The 19,194-nt window shown below is 35.6% G+C and overlaps 2 protein-coding genes across 2 annotated transcripts in view; one reads left to right on the forward strand and one right to left on the reverse strand.

Annotated features, from left to right (window-relative positions):
- Positions 1–283: 283 nt before the first annotated feature.
- Positions 284–15,852, reverse strand: LOC119837217 (non-canonical poly(A) RNA polymerase protein Trf4-1-like). Its single transcript, XM_038362744.1, has 8 exons — positions 15,375–15,852; positions 10,081–10,274; positions 3,559–3,698; positions 3,223–3,285; positions 1,956–2,243; positions 1,546–1,650; positions 958–1,195; positions 284–411 (listed from the first exon to the last, which is right to left on the reverse strand). Exons 1-8 carry the CDS (start codon positions 15,710–15,712, stop codon positions 284–286), a joined length of 1,494 nt encoding a protein of 497 aa, XP_038218672.1. The 5' UTR covers positions 15,713–15,852.
- A 485-nt stretch (positions 15,853–16,337) lies between these two features.
- LOC119837218 (DNA ligase 1-like) overlaps positions 16,338–19,194 on the forward strand; it is a 10,675-nt gene continuing 7,818 nt past the window's right edge. Inside the window, exons 1-5 of the mRNA XM_038362745.1 lie at positions 16,338–16,689; positions 16,825–16,878; positions 16,957–17,040; positions 17,182–17,569; positions 18,007–18,261. Of these exons, the coding sequence (XP_038218673.1) occupies positions 16,474–16,689; positions 16,825–16,878; positions 16,957–17,040; positions 17,182–17,569; positions 18,007–18,261 (997 nt within the window). The 5' untranslated portion in view covers positions 16,338–16,473. The remainder of the gene's footprint in view (positions 16,690–16,824; positions 16,879–16,956; positions 17,041–17,181; positions 17,570–18,006; positions 18,262–19,194) is intronic.

The raw sequence follows: 19,194 nt of genomic DNA on the forward strand, positions 1-19,194 counted from the left end.
TTGTTTCGACTGTTACATGCAGGCTTTTATCAATATACAAAATCTATGTTCATGAAACAACTCAAATTTACGATTGATAAACCTGAACTAGATATTGAAAAAGTTGAATATATAAACATTTATTCTAAGTTGTATGAATAGAAAATAACATCCCAATGAATTTTATTTCTGCCCATTGCACATGTTCCCTTTCTGCGTGCTGGTCAAATCTTAAATCTTTAAGCAGCAGCAATTTGTTCCAAATATATACTTATCCCCTTGTGAATACAACATAAACAACAGTCTAACCCGAGGGTATGTTGTTGAAGTCCGAATTGCTGGTAATGTGGTGTATGATGAGGCTCTGGTGCGCGGACACGCGGCGCGGCGTGGGCGACGAGCACTGCAGCGCCGACAGCGGCGGCGGCGACGTGCGCCGCGCCTCGCCCCCAACACCCCCCACACCACCCACACCTCCAGCACCTCCAACACCCCCCACGCCTTCCGTACTTTCGCCTTCGACGTCTCCGCCCGCTGATCCGTCCGACCAGTCCTGTAACACACGTGTTTTAAATAGAATATGTGGATTGATGACGATAGTGATGGTCGACGGTACTTATAGTTTTACAAATGCTGAATCCGGAAAAAATGCTTGAAGAACAAAATGACGAAAAAAAAATTCTTGAATTTTGTTACAACCTTATTTATTATAACTTTATTTTTAACCAATGGACCCATATTTTATGTTTTTACATCTTAAAATTTATAAATATAATGACTATATCCACATTATTCACCTTTATGCATGACTAATGAGGATTTTTCATGAAATAATGTACATATGTTATACAAGTGAAAACGAATATACAAACGCGTACACGTGACTCACACACACGCCCAGTGGCACCATATTGTTGAGTACAACAGGCGCACGCACACTCACCGGCTCGCTGTCGGAGGGGTCGCGGGGCGCGGGCGGCGCGGCGGCGGGCGGCGCAGCGAGCGGCGCGGCGAGCGGCGCGGCGAGCGGCGCGGCGGGCGGCGCGGGCGGCCGGTGCGGGAAGAAGTAGGGCTCGAAGGTGTCGCGCACCCAGCGCCGGTACTGCAGCACGTGGTCCGTCACGCGCACCACGCGCCCGAGCACGCTGTGCCGCAGCAGCAGCGCGCTGCCGCCCGCCACCGCCTGCTGCAGGATTATGTAGCCGTAGTCGAACGCCTGCAACCGATCGCGATACCAGTGATCATAATTAATTAATTATTGCACACGTGTACGCTGCACGCTGCAGAAAGTTACTCAGACACAACTACGCAGCAGTCATAACACTAAGAATCGCTGTTAAGATCGTACAAAAATCAAAAGCTTTTTTCAGCGAAAATACCAAAATCGAGTCCACACTTAAAATCAGCAATAATTATACCTGTTCTTTCAAACATTCTGATATGCGACAAAACTCTATGTAAAAAAAAACGCCAGAATATTCTTATCAATTTTTTCAAAATTTCACTAGATAAAAGGAAATTTCACTTTCCCACAATATCAAAAATAATAAATAATGCAATTCTCACCTGTTTAACTTGTATAGCGCCATAACTAGACCGGCCGATATCGTTGCCCGGCGTCAGCGGGTCCTCGATACACAACAACGATGGACGGTGCCCGTCATTCATCTCCTGCAAACGTTACACAAATTCCATATTAATTATTATTATAAAAAAAGGTTTTTACGTAATTACCTTTAGGACATCCGGCTCGAAGGACCTTTAAACGAACGAGACGATTTGCTAAACACACATACATATCTAGATTGCTCTGTATGCATACATATAAGTATCGACAAAATATTTTAATATTACGTTAAACTTGTTTTTTTACAATAATTAATATACGTCTATGATCTGTTTTGGACGTACCATAAACTTACATTTTCATTACATTCAACACACATTTCACATCCCCGAAACGCCCAAAAGATTACCTTCTGTATCTCGTCCTTGGACACATACGAGCCTCCGTTCTTGACGCGTATCGCCGTCTTCACATAATTGAACTTCCTCCCATACAGTTCGAAGAACTCAATCAGCAGGACGCCGAGGTTATGTGGCTGCCTGAGCCTCTCCGGCCGAGGGTGCAGCTGCAGGAAGCTGATGCACATCAGTATGAGGGAATAGGAGGAGATGCCTCCGGTGAACACCTCGTTCAGGTCCCGTTGGAGCAGGAACTGTTTCAGCACCATGACTAGCCGTGAGAGCACGGGGTATTTTTCCTGTGGAATATAACATGTTAATGTCGATGATTGTGGCATTGTTTGGTTGGGCTATATATTCTTCTTATTGAAACTTATTGGTCTATTTTTAGATTAGTGGGTTTATTTTCTACTTTCGGCTTTATGTAATATTGAATTGGAAGAAGTAAAATATGTAAGCGCTACCACCGCCGATGAACATTTGGACAGGCGTGTGTGTATGAGGTGCTTTATACCATACGCACCTACAAATGGATAAACTAGGGAAAACAATTCTTTATTATCTAATTGAAATAAAATAATTATGTACTTTTAAAAGTTTTTCAGTGAATTTAATTTCTTATCGTCCCTCATATAAATGTTGAGAATAGCAAGCAAATTAAATTCACCATAGCATTTCCATCACACTTAATCGTTTCTAACATAAGCGACGGAAGCACATGTTTCATGTTTGTCTGTCCTTACGTCTGGTGTATGATTCACGCCCGTCAAACGGTAATTGCAGTGATGTAATGTTCCGATTGTATTTGCTCGCTTACACAATCTTGATAAAACGCCTGCTATGCCAAGGTCAAGCGTTCGAGGATTTTGACTACTGTCTTTCATAATAATTTATGATTATTTAATGTCACTAAAGAAAGTATGAAATTCCAATGTGTTTTCCCACTAACATACATTTTCTGGAATACATTTGCAGTACAAAAATATTACTTTGCCTTTTCATAGCGTAAAAAGACGAATTACTACTACCAAGTATAATAAAAAAACCAATATTTTCGTAAGGAATCAGTATTTACTTTTACGAATAAGAATTTTGACTAATCTTGTTCAATAACCAATTCATACTCGCCGGATTTAGTACCCATAAATAATTACAGAACTAAAAATCAAAAATTAAAATTTCATTCACATAATTGAAAGAAAACGTGTTCATTCATTATTATCACTAAGACATTAAAATAGATAATAGAAAACTATGCAGATATAGATAAGGGCCTACCTTATACTGTTTTATGAGCTCGGCGCTTTTGACTCCGCTGCTCATATTGAACGAGATGTCGACCTGGAAATTTATACATAAGAATAAATTAAAGGAACCTTATACTTTACATATCGATTGATTAATTTGAACGTTTCCAGCAATTGGATATTTATATGTATAAGATATGGAGTGGTTTGAATGAAAAAACAACATATTCAAAATGATGACCTTTTAAGCTCCAGAAATACCAGTAAATCTTGCCCACAATGTCACATTATTAACTTAAAGGAGACATCTATCAGAAGCTCCCCTGTATTGATGTACCCACCCCTAGGATACACAATAGGCACTTACCTTAACATCGGAGTATTTGTCGGTCATCTTGACGATGGGCACGGTGGCCTTCTCGAGCACCTTGATGCTCTCCTTCTCCGCGATGTCCTGGTTCACCAGCTCGCGCTCCAACGTCCACAGCGGCAACTTCTCCCATTGACCTGCGTTGGGAATCATGATACATTAGGAAGTTCATGTAGATTCCCTATTTGAGGAATGTCTAATAATTCTGAACCTAAACTAATATATCGGAATATTCAACATTGTTTTACAGTTACATACGTATCAATTATTGTTTTTCCTTTATATCATATTAATATATTTTACATTTCACTAAAAATACTTTATTAAAATGGCATGTCTTACAACCTAGAGCTTCTCAGCCGACCTTCGAGGTTGGTCTCAAGAGAAACTAGACAACTGCATGCGAAGTGTACAATAACGTATTATCCATGAGTATTTCAAATTTTATGAAATCCAACACACTATTCATAAACACTCAGCTCAGGGTAGGACGGTGGTCAAAATTCTACTTTCTCATCCTAATGACACCTATTCTATTCTATTGATTGCACGCATACACTGTGGCAATACTAAAAAAACTTTTATATTTATGTAGTCTAATTGTCTATAAGCCATTCTTTATGAAACCGTCATAATTTATAATCTGCATGACCTTAGTTTACAGTAGAGCTCCAATCAATGTTACAGACGCACATAAAAGCAATCTTCTAATTGAAGGTTTAAAAATAATTATAGTCAAAAAAGTAGAGAACACGGTTTAATCATACGCTTTACGCTATGTATTGATTTTTAATTGATTCCTCGATTAAAAATTCTATTGTTTAGTTGATTCTTAAGATTTAGTTTTCTTTTTATGGTTGATTCAGGATGATAAGATTTTGAAATAAAATTAGTGTTTTACTGTTCCTTGATATGTGTTCAACGATTAAATAAAAGCCGTTCGATTAAAGTGGAAACAAAATCTTGTCTGAAGGAGTCGGTTACATACAAACAGCTAATAAAATCGTTTTAAGAACAATATATAATAATTGCACCAAAGCATACAAGTTCTATTCGATCTCCTTGTTTGGACACAGTAGCCCGTCAACACGAGATCAATAGGCCACAGAGGGCTCCATCGACACGAGAGGCCCGCCACAAAAGGCGACACGCATAATGAAGTGACTCACTCCGCCGCACTTCCTCAATCGTTCTTCCACGCCACATCCATTCATGTATTGTTATGAATGATCGTGTGCGATGGCTTCATTGGTACTATGATACAATTGACCTACGCTTGGAAAATGTCACGAGTTGATCTGCCAATAATATAAACGGGGGAGAAATTGGTCATATTATGGAATGTGTTGTTTTTTTTTGTAAATATATATTGATTTGAAAGTTATCTATGTATATAATTAAAAAAATTACCTATTTAAATTATGACTAATTACAAAACAATCGTCAATTGCAATATACAAAACAACCTTATCAATTGATACGTCAGTAAAAATAAAAAAATATATATATACATGTGCTGTGTCAATAAATAAGTATTTATCTAAATTATAGAACTAATTCGATTACGGATAAGATTATAAGCGTTATATATATTATGCAAAGGATAACATTTCTCATGAGTTTACAGCGTTATCTGCCACTCTATATCCATGCTAAGCGATGGTGCGCGACGCTCCACATCGATACATTTCGTATCATATCGACTTATCTAAATGGCAGATTTTATCGAAAGATTTGTTCCCACACAAACACATACGCTCTACAAATGTGAACTACATTTCGACAATGCAATGCAAATTTAAATATAATCCATAAGACAACGAAATGATATTTGCCCTTAACGGACGGACTATTTGTATATTAGAGACACACCATCATATGATCAATCATTGACGTGTAGCGGTATAGCGGCGCGGAGGTGTAGGACCATCGGACGGATATAAATAGGCGGGAACTAATGCCGCCGCTACGTTTGTGTGCTGTGCTCTTGTAAATAAGTGTGACGTCACGCAACGCCGCGACAATCGAGTAGGCGCAAATCACACGCACTTATTTGTATTGTAATCTAGCTAAACCGGCGTACTTCAGCACTTTTAACACATTTTTCCCTTCATGAAATGCATTAAAACCGAAATTATCAAAATCGGCAGAGCCATTCTCGCTTTTAACGAGACTAACGAACAGCAACAAGTTTTACATATATAGGAACTGTATAACTGTTATAACTTCGAAGCGCTCGCCCCGGCTTTAGACGAGTTGAAAAGATATGAAGTGGGATAATAAATAAAAAAAAGCCTATGTCATGAAGCTGTGAGCGAGTGAAGTAATTTCGATAATTAGGTTTTACCAGTTTCCCCAAAAACATATATAAAAGCAAATCCCTTTAGAATAAAAACAGTCATTTTTTAGGTTGTCGTCGGCAATAGAGCTGGTGCAATTCGTGCCGAAGCGGGATCGACTCCCACATACATTGTTGAACAATTGCTGAACAAATGAATACGGAGCTTTATGCGACCTTATTAATTAAAACATGATTCATTCATACGTTTTCTTTGCAATCCATGCCTTTTTTTCACCTCTTATATGACATTTTAATATGTAACATTTTATGCTTCTACCACGTGAGACTGTTTCAACCGAGTTCAAAAAAGGAGGTTCACAATTCGTATGTATATTGTTTTTTTCTTTGAAATCTGGTGCCTTCGTATGATCCCATTGAAATTTGGTCTAGTTCTCAGAATTTGAAGACAGTCTAGTTTATTGTTATGTAAAACTACTATCGTGTTTGGATGTCTCATTAAAAATATGGTTATATAGGACTTAAGGTTTATGAGCGAGCTAACAGCTTCTTTCACCCAAGGATATTTGAATTATTTTTGTGAAGTCGAAGAAGGAATTCCTCTTATTTATATGTAGAACTGAAAGTATGCAACAAGTGAAGCAAAAATTAAATAATTACGCGCGCGTCTAATCGATTCTGATTGCCAATTAGATATGGATATTATATTATTGAAATATTTTTGTTTCTAAGGAAATTATATAGAAGTAAACGTAAAAAAAAATATTTTTTAAGTTTACTTCTACTTTCGTCTTCATTAATCTGTTTGTAACACACATTTCAATTATTAGTACTATTACCCGATCTGTGTTTTATTTTTAATTCCGACCAGTAACCAAGACAAAAAGGAAATCATTGATTCCAATCAGAAAAATTCAAAATTACTTTAGCAATTTTATAGTCAATCCACTATACGCACACACAACTATCTATCGCACATTCCAGACACACACATTCCATCAGTGTTGCCATTCAACCGTGTCGTGGTTAACAAATCATGAAACATCAGTATGCAGTCGCTAGCCGACGGACGCCAGCGAGTCTGCCGCAGATTTATGTATATCGACTTCTGTAGCGTGCAGCATTACAGCTGCGCTAGCTTCCAGTGACAACGAATGTGAGATATGTGACTATCCTAGTGATGACATGAACTGTACAGTTTGGAATGTATGCGTATTGTTATTGCATGCGAAAACTACTGAAATAATTTTGATGAAACTTGGCAATGATATAACAAATAAGCTATAGAAATGCTTGCCCGGCTTGCAGCACAGCCAGTGTCTCATAGAACTGTACTGTGTACTTGTTTCTTGTGTATGATTTTACGCGAGAATTATACATTTTGTATTTAGTAATTAAAAGAAGACTTTTAAAACTGAATTAAATGCGTTTAAAATTCCCTAATGCCTTCAATGTCGAATTTTATACTCCTTAAATTAATTCCAACGGCAATGATATGGGCGAATATCCTCCGGGAAAGACCAGAAGCGAGAAACGGATACGCAATTAACACCGGTTTAATTTCAAGTCCTGAAATTTTAGGTTTAGTTAGTGGAAGAAAATCATATTTTGTATTCTTGATTTAGCGCCCACTTCCATAGTCAGATAGTATATCTGTATTGTTCTATCAAACAGCTGACGATCATCTGCGATACAAAACTAGTCGTTTGTTTATTTTTTTAGCGCAATTGGTGAATTGCAATGTCTTGTAGACACTTTCGCAAGCGGCGATAAATAAAAGCATACAGCACGGACGACGTACATCTGTTTGGGCGTGACGTATAAAACATATTATTTTATGATTCTCAATATTTATTTAATGTCACAATTTCTCGTCAAATTATATTTCGCCACTTACACATTCACAACCTACTCTTTTTTGTCAAAATCATTCATTTAAATAACCATTAAAACATCGAAAAATATACGCGAACGTAGAGTAAACACGAACATTCTATAAGTGCTCGGTCATAATTCCACTCGAGGAAGCCAGACATCAGTAATTGGTAATCTGTCGGCTTACAATAACAATGTCGACTTGGGCCCGGGGGGTCACCGCCTTCCACTTCTTACTACACTTGGCCGAACAAACAAAACAATATTGATTCTTATTCCTGCATGGATCTTAAGATTTTTCGCAATAATATATGGTCCATACATTAACTAACTAACATTTACGCTTTTTTTCAACCGACATTAAGAAATTGCAATGTTAATTTTGTCTGTCCGTCTGTTTATTAAGTTACACAACAGAACCATCATATATTAAAGAACCCATGTAAACACCTACAGAACACCTACAGGACTCCACAACTTCGCATCTTACCCTTACCAACTACAATCAGCGCTACCTATATCCATTGATAACAATGAGCAACTTGTATGACCGAGCGACCCACTGGTACGGTTGCCGTGATAACGTCACGATAAACGCTCGGTGACAAGACATCGCTTATCAGCTGTGCAAACATACACAATTTGCGTGAACTTGTACGTTGGCTAAATTCTTCTGCTATTGCTACGGTACTATATGGTAAATGTATATCATGTAGGAAATGGCTTCGATTGTAAGAATAAAAGTTCGTTTACAAAGAAATTACATTACGTAGTGTGGTCCTAAATAGACCTTAGATCAGACCTACATTTAGGAATTTGGCCCCTTTGATACACTCAAAAGTGCCTTAAGTCGCATGAAAGGTCGATAAATAAAATGCAATTATGTTGGTCTATAATTTTATACATAACGTAAGTTATATCAAATTAAATGTAAGTAGATAACAACCGATGTTTTAAGAATGTTAATTGCAAAGACATTTATTTATCACCATAATTTGTAAGTTGCCGCCTGATACAATGTTTTCGAAGCAAACATTTTTGATATTATAGTTAACTTGAACTTCATCATAATGATCAGCCCATTTTTTTTTATGGTATAGGCTAGCAACGAGCAGACGCGTCGCCTGTTATATGTTATATGTTCCCACTGTTTGGACACAGGCCTCTTATGGAGGTTCAGGCCATAATTCACCACGCTGATCAAGTGCGCGTTGGCAAATGTCACATGTCGTCGAATTTTTAATCCTGGGACATGCCGGTTTCCTCACGATGTTTTCTATCACCGTTTTGAGCAGTGGTGATATTATCCACATGTGCAGATAAATTGAAAAATCAATTTATTTCTTGCCCGCTCGCCTGGTCTTGAAACCACGACTTATTGATTTTAATTCCTAGGTCCTCAGCATTGAGCCACCACTGCAAACTTGAACTTGGCTTTTGGAAATCGCCATTTACCATAATTCTATTCAATCTAGTAGCAATACTTTCATTCCGTTCCCGAAGCCAAATGATCACCGGTTACAAGCTTCTGTATTTGTACCAACGTAACCTTGTCCCGAAGTTTATACAAGACCTTTATAGAATCTTTTTAGTATCTAAATAGAAGTCGCGTTTAATTAAGATGTCGATGCACGTGTCGCTACATTAATTACGAGTATAATATTCTTATAACAACTCTAAAATAGTAGCAATTTGATTATAATAGTCATCAATCGGAAGCATTACTAACGTAATTTTTATCAGTTTGTCGTTTGTTTGTTTTTTTTTTTTTCATAAGTCTATTGGAATCCTTTTGCTGACGTGTAAAATCTTTCATAGGATTGACTGGACACGTTATTGATTCTAAAAATTATCGCATATCATCAACTTCCTTATTAGATACAATAAGCTTGTGATGTGATAATAAATAAAATCGTCACAATTCATTCAATAGCTCCATTTTCAGAGTAGTATCTATCGGACTCTATCGAGAGGTCGTTGTCCCCGTCTAGCGCTCCTGTAGCGCGCCTAACAAATCCGCGCCTAGACATAATCACTACTTCAGTATGCTGTACGCGGAGCGGTGGAAACTGTATAGCTGACGTCATCAGTACTTTTAATAATACTTCATATCTATGTGGAACCGGAAACCGAAATGAATGTTTATTCATTAGATTTGACTAGTTTAGCTTTCATTATTCTTTATTACTAAAATCATAACAAGAACTTTAAAAACTTCTATTAACATCAGTTTTGCTTTTCGATAGTTTGTAGAAATTTAAGTATTATTCAGTTCGAATTTCTATCCACGGAATGTTTCCTTAGAAATAATACGTAATAAAATATTTCAACTCCTTGCAACTCACCAATAACAACCAGATCGATGTCACTAGTGGGCAGATAGAGGCCGGTGCGGAAAGAGCCGAACACCTCGACGCGCGCCTGCGGCCACAGCGAAAGGATCGCGCTGCGTATGCGCGTCACCACCGTCGAGCGCACCAGGTGCTCCGTCTCCGTCGGCGACATGTACATATAGAAGTGCTCGATCTCTTCGTGTAGCCTGTGGATGCGAGACAAATGAGTAAACTACTTAAAGGTGTTTCGCTCTGTAATGCTAAGATTTTGGTCCTTCGAATATTCAATAGAGATATGTTGTCACGGGCAACGGGATTAAATAAAGTAATATGCAAGTCGCGTTTTGGATTCATCGTAAATTTTCAAGATCTCAATGTTTGTAATTACTCCGGGAATAATACCTATTATGAAAAAGCTTAGCACAATGTCCTCAAACTGTTACAGTCAAAAATGGATCAGAGCCGCGAGCAAGGGTTGTTCTATCACAATAAAAAACTATAGGCTATAGCTCAGATACGGGTTACATTCAAATAAAATAAGATTAAGTAATATTTCTTCCCTAAGCTGTCTCAACATAAACAGACCAATGGTATATGTTAATACAAAAAGTGGAATCAAACACTAAACTTTAGTAAAACCGCATAGCATCCTAGTCATAATTCGAAATCCCAACAAATCCATGAATAATTGTTGTTTGTTACATTGATGAAATTTCCGTTCTGAAGATTTTTCTTCAGCGATAGATTCATGACCGATGTCCAACTAATAATAATTGTGTGTTCCGGAATATTATTGAAGACTTGACATTCGAACAAACAAAAACAAGAACATCCTATGAGCGAATGAAAAGCTCCCACCTCGATACAAGGAATCATAGGCTGTTCCTTAAATTACGTCTTGGACACGCGGCGTTAATTAAGTGAATCACAGTTATTTTTGCACCAAACAAATCAAAATGTTGTAATGAGAATTTGTATGTGTTGTATGATTCATTTAAGTGCTAAATTTAAGTATTTTTGTTAGAATACGAAGTATGTAAAATAGAAAGCAAATCTTAAATACAACTACAAAAGCTCTTAGGTCATCCAAATGATATACAAAATGAGGGTTGTTCATTTACAATTAATTTGTTGCGAACAATTGAAGTGCTCTATAAATATCGAAATTTCGCATAAAATATAGCTATTTAGTTACTTTGGGACCATCTGCTTTTGTTTACATAAACTTGTAAATTCATAAAAGTGGATAGTAAAATTTTACTACGCTCATAAAAGTATAAATAAACCGGCAATACCTTGGGTAGCATTTCGTATTTAGTTAGGTTTAGGGTCCATAGCTGTTCCCTGTTCTAAATTTAATTCAGTTTGGGCACATTTAAAATAAAAATGACAAAACTAAATTGGGAGTATAAGGCAGAAATAAGGCATACAAACGGTTTTTTCATTAATCTGAATATTTTTCCTGTCAATCCAGGAGTAACATGTAACATGTAATAATATTCCATCTATTTGCAATGTTAGCAGCCGTGATATAACAACGGTTACTCCTTTAGGAATACAGATAACCACTGATCAAACAAATTACGTTTGTCATGCGTGACGCGTGCGCATATCTTCGTTGCGTAATAACTAATAATATCTACATGGTCTTCATAATTTTATACACAATAATTTAATAATGCTTTTCTCAGAATATATCAGATATTATGGATATATATTCGTCGTGTCGCCAAAACGAGACTGCATGGTAACAATAACAAAAACGTCGAATTCGTTTCTGACGATTTACGTATAAAAATTTCCACTCACTTTTTTGCCAGATGAGGTACGAATATTAAATAAAATTATCAATTCATTATTATTTTATTAAATACATTATCCCTTCTTAACATTTAGAAAAGGACATAAATCTGTTTAAATTTCTCTGTTTAATTCTTCATTAGGTCCAGTAACGTGAAGGGAAAGATGTAGATTATAACAGCCTAATAAAAATCGATGGACAATCTACCAACTAACTATGGGAGTGGGGACAGAGAATTAACACCTCCTGAACTCTCAAGCGACACTAAGATCCACATCGAGAACCAGAGATGGATCTCGTTATTCTATCTCGCCAACCACAAAACGAAAGGAGACCTTATCACTCACATCGTCATCTATATCTTAATTAAAATCGATCAATTTCGTATCGGCGGCCACAGCCTTGGTTACCGATCTGTTTACGGTATGTGAAGGTTCGCAAGTGAACGACCTTTGTCGCTCCTTTCACCTAATTAAGTCTGGGCCGATTTTAATTATATAACACGTGAGAGATTACGCTCTATAATTACTTTTTACCGAATTTATTGGAAATAAAACTGTTTAAATCAAGATAACATGCGTCTTTCACACAAATAGGGGTTAGTTTAAATAGTAAGGGGTAGCTTTAAATTAATTTAGTCATTATAATTGTTATTGCTTATAAACAAATTGGTGACTCTTCTATAATTAGCTAATTGAAATTATAACATGCCACAGTTTTGACGTTTTTTTTTTCCATGATGGGCATTTTTTATCTTTTCAAGTTTATTAATGAATTTAATATGCTTACTATTAATTACTTCTTAAAACTTGCGCACCCAACCGGTAACGCAAATTTATTCTAAAACAGCTGATCAGCGATGTAAATGAACCGGCGATTATTATGTAAGTTAATGTTAAAAAACTGGCACCCGGATGCGACAATTCGGGCACACGACCTGTCGACTGAACCAGCGATGTCTAGATTCCGACCTCGTTAGGATACCATGCGCGTTGTAGATATTGCTTCAATTATATCGAAGGTATCATATAATATTCCACAATTCCAATGTAGAACGATGTTGGAAATTTTATCTTTTGTCAAATAAAACCAAAAAAAAATGTTCACTTTTCTGGCATGAACGAATTAATCTCATCAATCAAGTCTGTAATAAGCGCATTTTCAACCGACTTCAAAAAAGAGGAGGTACTCATTTATTTTGAACTTACGATTACGAGGTACAACGGATTCTTATTTAAAATCTGATGCCTTTCGTGTGGTCCTATTTGAATTTGGTCTAGTTCCGACACCTTGATGGCGGTTTAGTACCTGGTTAATAAATAAAATAATATTGTTCGTCTTATTTACATTCAATTGCCAGAGGAAACATTTATATTATTAAACACGCGACGAGACTACTCAAATCTTTTGAAAAATGACTGTTTGATGCCTATTAGTTTATTATTAGTAAAGAATTATATTATAAAAAATATAATAGTTTGACTCTTAAGAGCAGCGGAGCATCCGATCAATGTTATAGTTTCTTTCACGTAATGAGATATTTTGTTTTTCATACTTGCTGAACAAAAAGGGATTATATTTCTTCAGCAAAAGGACACATTTTTCTCACTTTCACTCGCTTGTCGGAAATGTGAAGTGACAAGCCGGTTCGGAACATTCGGTTGCGAGCGGGCGATCGCGCGGCAAGGGGCACTGACTCGCAAGGCCGCGAACTGCACTACAGTGCGTATAGTGCTGGATGTACCCACTATATTGCTTTTAAAACATTATTGTAAGACTCGGAAAGATTATATGAAAGAAAATGTTTTAATTTAAAGTATTATACGCCTTTAAGGATATATTTCAAATCAAAAACCATAATAATCTGAAATTAGTGTAGGTGTAAATTGTATTTTTGCACTTTCACTGAAATGCCATTGACAGAATATAAAATGTCTGAAATGTATATTTTGTTAAATTGCAGCATTGTTTAACTTAAAACTTAAAATCCATGTGTGCAATACAAATTAGCTAAAACATAACTGAAGCTATTCTAAAACCTAAATAAAACATTAGGAAAATATTTAGTATCATCCAGTAGCATTAATGCTCTATATTTATATGACCTAGTTATTACTTCGGCGTGACTTTGTGATCACACTGAGGTGAACATGCAATATGTCCATACAGCTATAATCTATTTTCACTATAAAACATGCCCATTGTCCCATAAGACTAGACATACTTTATACCAGACATATCTGACATCTCAACATATGGATTTTATTAAGGTATATCTGATAAAGATAATTTGTTGCAGGTCATCAGCACATATTTGAGATATATGGAGGGCAATTTTTGAGCCTTTATCTAGCCAGTGTGATTTTCCAAATGTAATAAAAATCCTCCTGTTCATAAACTTTATGACGGTATCTTTCTTCAATTTGATAACAAATCAATATAATAATGAAATTATTAAGCTGTATCTTGGATTGGTGTGGGAGTTGAGTTTATAAGTATGGTATCACAGTAGGGATAGAAATTACATGTTTTTATTTACATACATAGATTCTGCGTAATTTCTTAATATGGCCTTATATTCACTTAAGTGTATGAGCTATGCACACATTACAAAATACAATATTAAGTTAGAACAGGCCAAATAACTTTGAGCATCTCAATAGTATGTGGCATTTAACTTTTAAGATTTTAGAGTAAAAAAGTCACAAATGAATCTAATTTAAGAAAATTTTTGTCACAATACAAAACTTGAAAAATTAACGAAAGGCATTTTTTGTTTATACAGTTATCTTCAAATTTATTTGAATTAAGTATGGAATTTAAAAACATATTTAAATAAATTGAATCTAATTTAATCTAAATGTCTTATTTATATAAAAATATTTAAATTATTCAGTAGTTTAATTTGTCTTTAGTACTACAATTTTAATTATGTTCCATAAATTAAAAATATGACCAACTTTTTTATTGAATAAATATATTCCTTCTAACAATGCAATTTCTATTAAGTTTTCATTAAACTTCGAAAACTCTACAAATGCACCATAAATAAAACCACAGCACAGTTGATATAAAATCTCAAATTATTATTCATGTCAATTGCATTAATGATTCCAATTGGAATAATGTGTTGATAAAGTGAATGTGGGGGAATTATATTTTATCAGTTTATTTTACAGTAATATAGGGTATATATAAATGAATAAGAAGTCTAAAAAAATAAGTATTTATACAAAAAACTAAAAACTACTACCTACAAAAATTATTGACTTTAAAACTATTAGGTCACTCGAAGCTTTTATCAACTTAAACACTTCGAAAACTACAATATTTGAATATTTCTATGTGTAATGATTTTTAAGTGCCAAAGACGGTACTCGGGCGCGGGGCGGCTGACAACCGGCCCGCGCTGTCAACACCACGAGACCGCGCTGTCGGGGCAAAAACCCTCACCTCGAAGCGTCAATCACTGACACCTCACTTGCAACCGCTAAATACTACTCACCCGAGTATCCCAGGCTTATAATGGTAGTTGGGTATCCGCCAAGGGCAGCCCCCGTATTCACCTATGAGAGCATCGTGGTTCTGATTCAGGTTAAACGTAGATGCGCGGTTATCGTTTGCTTTCCTCCGTGTAGGATTGAAATAATTATTATTCCTATTTTCACCATTCACATCATTTATTGGTATAAAGTCTTGTGCTTTATTCACATTAGGATTAGCGTTCTCTAAGTTTTTGAGGTTCATTTTGTCTGTTTCACTTTGAGTTTCCCATATACGAAGCCACAATCGCTTCGCGGGTCCTTCCTGCTCGGGCTGATACCACCCGACGTAGGGATCCATTCAGCCGGAGCAAGATTCCACTATATGGGATAACACATGTTGTATCATTTCACATTTGTAATTGTAATTCGAAAAATTAATACAAAACAAAAATAAGTCACACCACATTCGGAACATGGACGACACGCGGATAGTTGACAGTTCATAAACTAGAGGGCGCCGTTGTTGCAAAATAAGTTCTAGACGAGGTCAATATAAAAACTTTTAATGAGAAGTATTTAGTTTTCAAAGAAATTGTACACCCACACAATTAATTAAAAACGTAAAATAAAATTGTCAAATACCAATACTAGTACTATGTAGCTCATAGCAAATATATAACGTTATCAAGAAAAAATACTTAACTGTAATTACTTTTTTTTATTGACAGTTACTTTTTGTGGTGATGATTCTTATTGTTTGGAATAAATTTTATTGACATTTATATTGCATGTAACATTATATATTGTTATATTCAATATTATGGTATTCTTAAACGTTTGTTAATTAGATCACTCAAAGAAATGTATTCAGGAATAATGTGCTGAAAACAAACATGCAGAATTATTGTTTATACTCTGTATAGCTTTTACGATGAAAATCGACTGTCATTTTTGGCGCCCAATTTAGAAAATACTTTGTCAAACTTCAAAGCGATGACATGTTGATCGACCTGTATCAAATAAGTTTAATTATTTTTATTGGAAGTATGTATCAATATCAAACGGTTTAACAGAATTTGTTTAAATGATCATCTAGTAATGCTCTGATGCAATTGATTTATGAACTCCTTAAAGTTTGTTGCTGTAACTAGATTAGTATCGGGATTCCGTTCTGTGCCTGTTTGTGTAGTAAACGTAAACAACAATCGATTTATTAATGCTCCTAATAAATTAGGGTATTTAAGAATTGAAAACATGTCGCAGACAAGTATTAGATCGTTTTTTTCAGCAACCCCCAAAAAACCTACTAAAACGAAAAAGGAGACCGAGTCGAACGTGAGTACAAACTATTCTATTTAGTTCTATTTCAATACGCAATTTGAACATGTTACCGAAAAAAGACGTAATGAATATATGAAAACAATTAAATTTTTATATTTTTACTATACACAGCCATTTAACTTTATACAGGATAATTCAATAACTGATGAAAATGATTCTCCGGTGACAAATGGAACTGAAAAGGTTAGCCTCACCTTCATAATTGTTGGTATTTTTTTACCTATTTTTAAACTCCTTTGTAACAAATATTTTTTGTCACAGAAAGCAAAGAGAATTCGATCAGACAGCAGCGGCAGTGATTCTGTTGATGATATAAATGCTTACAAAGTAAATAGTGCTGAAAAGGTATTTTTAAAGCTTAGTCCTTTAGTCAACATTGTAGTGGCTAAGAAAAATAAAAATATTACAGCATTTCTTCATGTGCATTCATAATAGTATGTGTTTTCTATTGTCTAATGATCTTATGTTGTTGTTTTTTATTTAAAGAAAAATCCAAAGCGCAGGCGCATAGTTAGTTCAGGAAGTGAATCAGAGTCAAAGTCAGAAGCAGAAGAAATTAAATTGGAAAAAAGTGGCAAACCTGTAAAAACTTATGATTCACCAAAAAACAAAAAATCTAAAGCAAAAGTTGTTAAAACAGAATCACCAGTCAAAGTAAGCCCTAAAAAAGAAACAATTTTATCAACACTTAAAAGTCCAAAAGTCAAACAAGAAAAAGCAAGTCCAAAAGCAAAGAAAGAAGCCCTTAAATCTCCTCCTTCAAGTCAAAAGAAAATAAATGTAAGCCCATCCTGTAAAAAGTCAGAAACTTCTGAAGACAAAGAGAATGGTATTAAAGAGGAAAAACAAGATGCTACAACTACAATAACTGCAGGTTTGTTGTCCTACTACATTGAGTCTATATAAAATTGACTTTCACATATTTATTTACATTTTGAATGCATTTTGCAAAAACACACTTTATCTTAAGAAATTATTCTTATGTGACCAAACAACTTTTTTAATGCCACAACTAAGCGAGTGGTAAACAATCACCACCACCCATGAACATTCACATAGGTAGCCTTGCCTCTGCTAATGGGTTGCTTGCTTTTAAGGCCTAAGAGATGGGATAGGGATAAAATTTACAACTGAATGGAAAGAAGGCATGTACTGGGAAGGGCGAAGATAAGGAAATGGGTCTCTGGCTCCCCTACTCACTGTACATAACACAGTAGTATGTTACTATTTCACGCTGGTATCTACTGAGCAAGCTACAGCTGGCCCAATTTATGTTGAAGCATATGAATTCAATTGAATCTTATTTTCCAGAGGTTGATTACAATCCAGCCAAAGCAAAATATCACCCAATAAATGATGCTTGCTGGTCAAAAGGAAAAGAGGTCCCATACCTCGCTCTGGCGAAAACTCTTGAAGCTATTGAAGCTACGTCAGCCAGGTTGAAGATGATTGAGATTCTAAGCAACTACTTCAGATCTGTAATATTGCTGACTCCAGAAGATCTGTTGCCGAGTATATACATGTGTTTGAATCGGCTTGCACCAGCTTATCATAGTCTCGAGTTGGGTAAGAATTTAAATGTGTTTTGGTCTTTATTAGAGGTGTTCCATTTTATTGGTTTTCCAGATTGTCATAGATAATTTTACAATTTTCTCTTTATTAATCAAATTTCTATTTTAATTGCATATTACAAATATCCTCTATCTTCTTTTCTTTCTCATTTACTGTATAGTCTAAAATTACTCTATCTATTTTTAACACGCTTTTATTAGCTTCACTTGTATGTTTGTATGTATGTAACTCACACCCGTTTTTCTCCCACTTCCCGCGAACCGATTTCATTCAAACTTTGTACACTTATTAAGAACTGGTGCCAATAGAGTAATATAGTAAGTTTATCCCATTATCCTGATCAGGAGCGCCAGGATTTAACAATTTCCTTACGTATCCTCTACGTAAGGGCTAACAGCTTATGACTGTTATAACATTCTGTTACTGTTAGTTCGTTCGTTAGCCGAGCGGGCTAAGGCGCCAGTCTTAGTTGACGTACAACGACAGGCTCCGTGGACGTAGGTTCAAATCTCGTCTGTGACGGAAAAAAAAAATATTTTTTTTCTATTTTATGTTTCTTACATAAACCGGATGTTATTTTTTTCTAGTAAAATTCCGGGCAGTATATGTGTAGGTTGGCCGTTTCCTCAGGTACCCTTTCCGCAGGTAAACCGTAATTCCCATGTAACTCTGATTTGGTGTCCTGGGATTTGTGATAACTATGAGAGTGAAAGAATCTACTATCCAAATGTTGGTAAGGCAGAGAGCGCCTCGTGCACCTACTGCCTTACTTAAATAAAAATCGAACTAAAAAGTAAAAAATAAAATATAGTTTTAAAAAACTAAAAAACACGCTTTTGAAGCACATCTAACTAAAAACTATAAAATAAAATATAGTTTAAAAAAACTAAAAAACACGCTTTTCAAGCACATCAAACTAAAAACTAT

Source organism: Zerene cesonia, chromosome 26 (genome assembly GCF_012273895.1).
Source record: "Zerene cesonia ecotype Mississippi chromosome 26, Zerene_cesonia_1.1, whole genome shotgun sequence".
NCBI lineage: Eukaryota > Metazoa > Arthropoda > Insecta > Lepidoptera > Pieridae > Zerene > Zerene cesonia.

What these genes read in the sequence shown, in the direction of transcription:
- LOC119837217 (XM_038362744.1), bottom strand. Translation starts at nt 15,712, where the DNA reads ATGGATCCCTACGTCGGGTGGTATCAGCCCGAGCAGGAAGGACCCGCG. An exon ending in CATCGATCTGGTTGTTATTG is followed by an intron (nt 3,699 to 10,080) that starts GTGAGTTGCAAG and finishes TTCCCAACGCAG; the next exon opens with GTCAATGGGAGAAGTTGCCG. An exon ending in GCGCTATACAAGTTAAACAG is followed by an intron (nt 1,196 to 1,545) that starts GTGAGAATTGCA and finishes GATCGGTTGCAG; the next exon opens with GCGTTCGACTACGGCTACAT.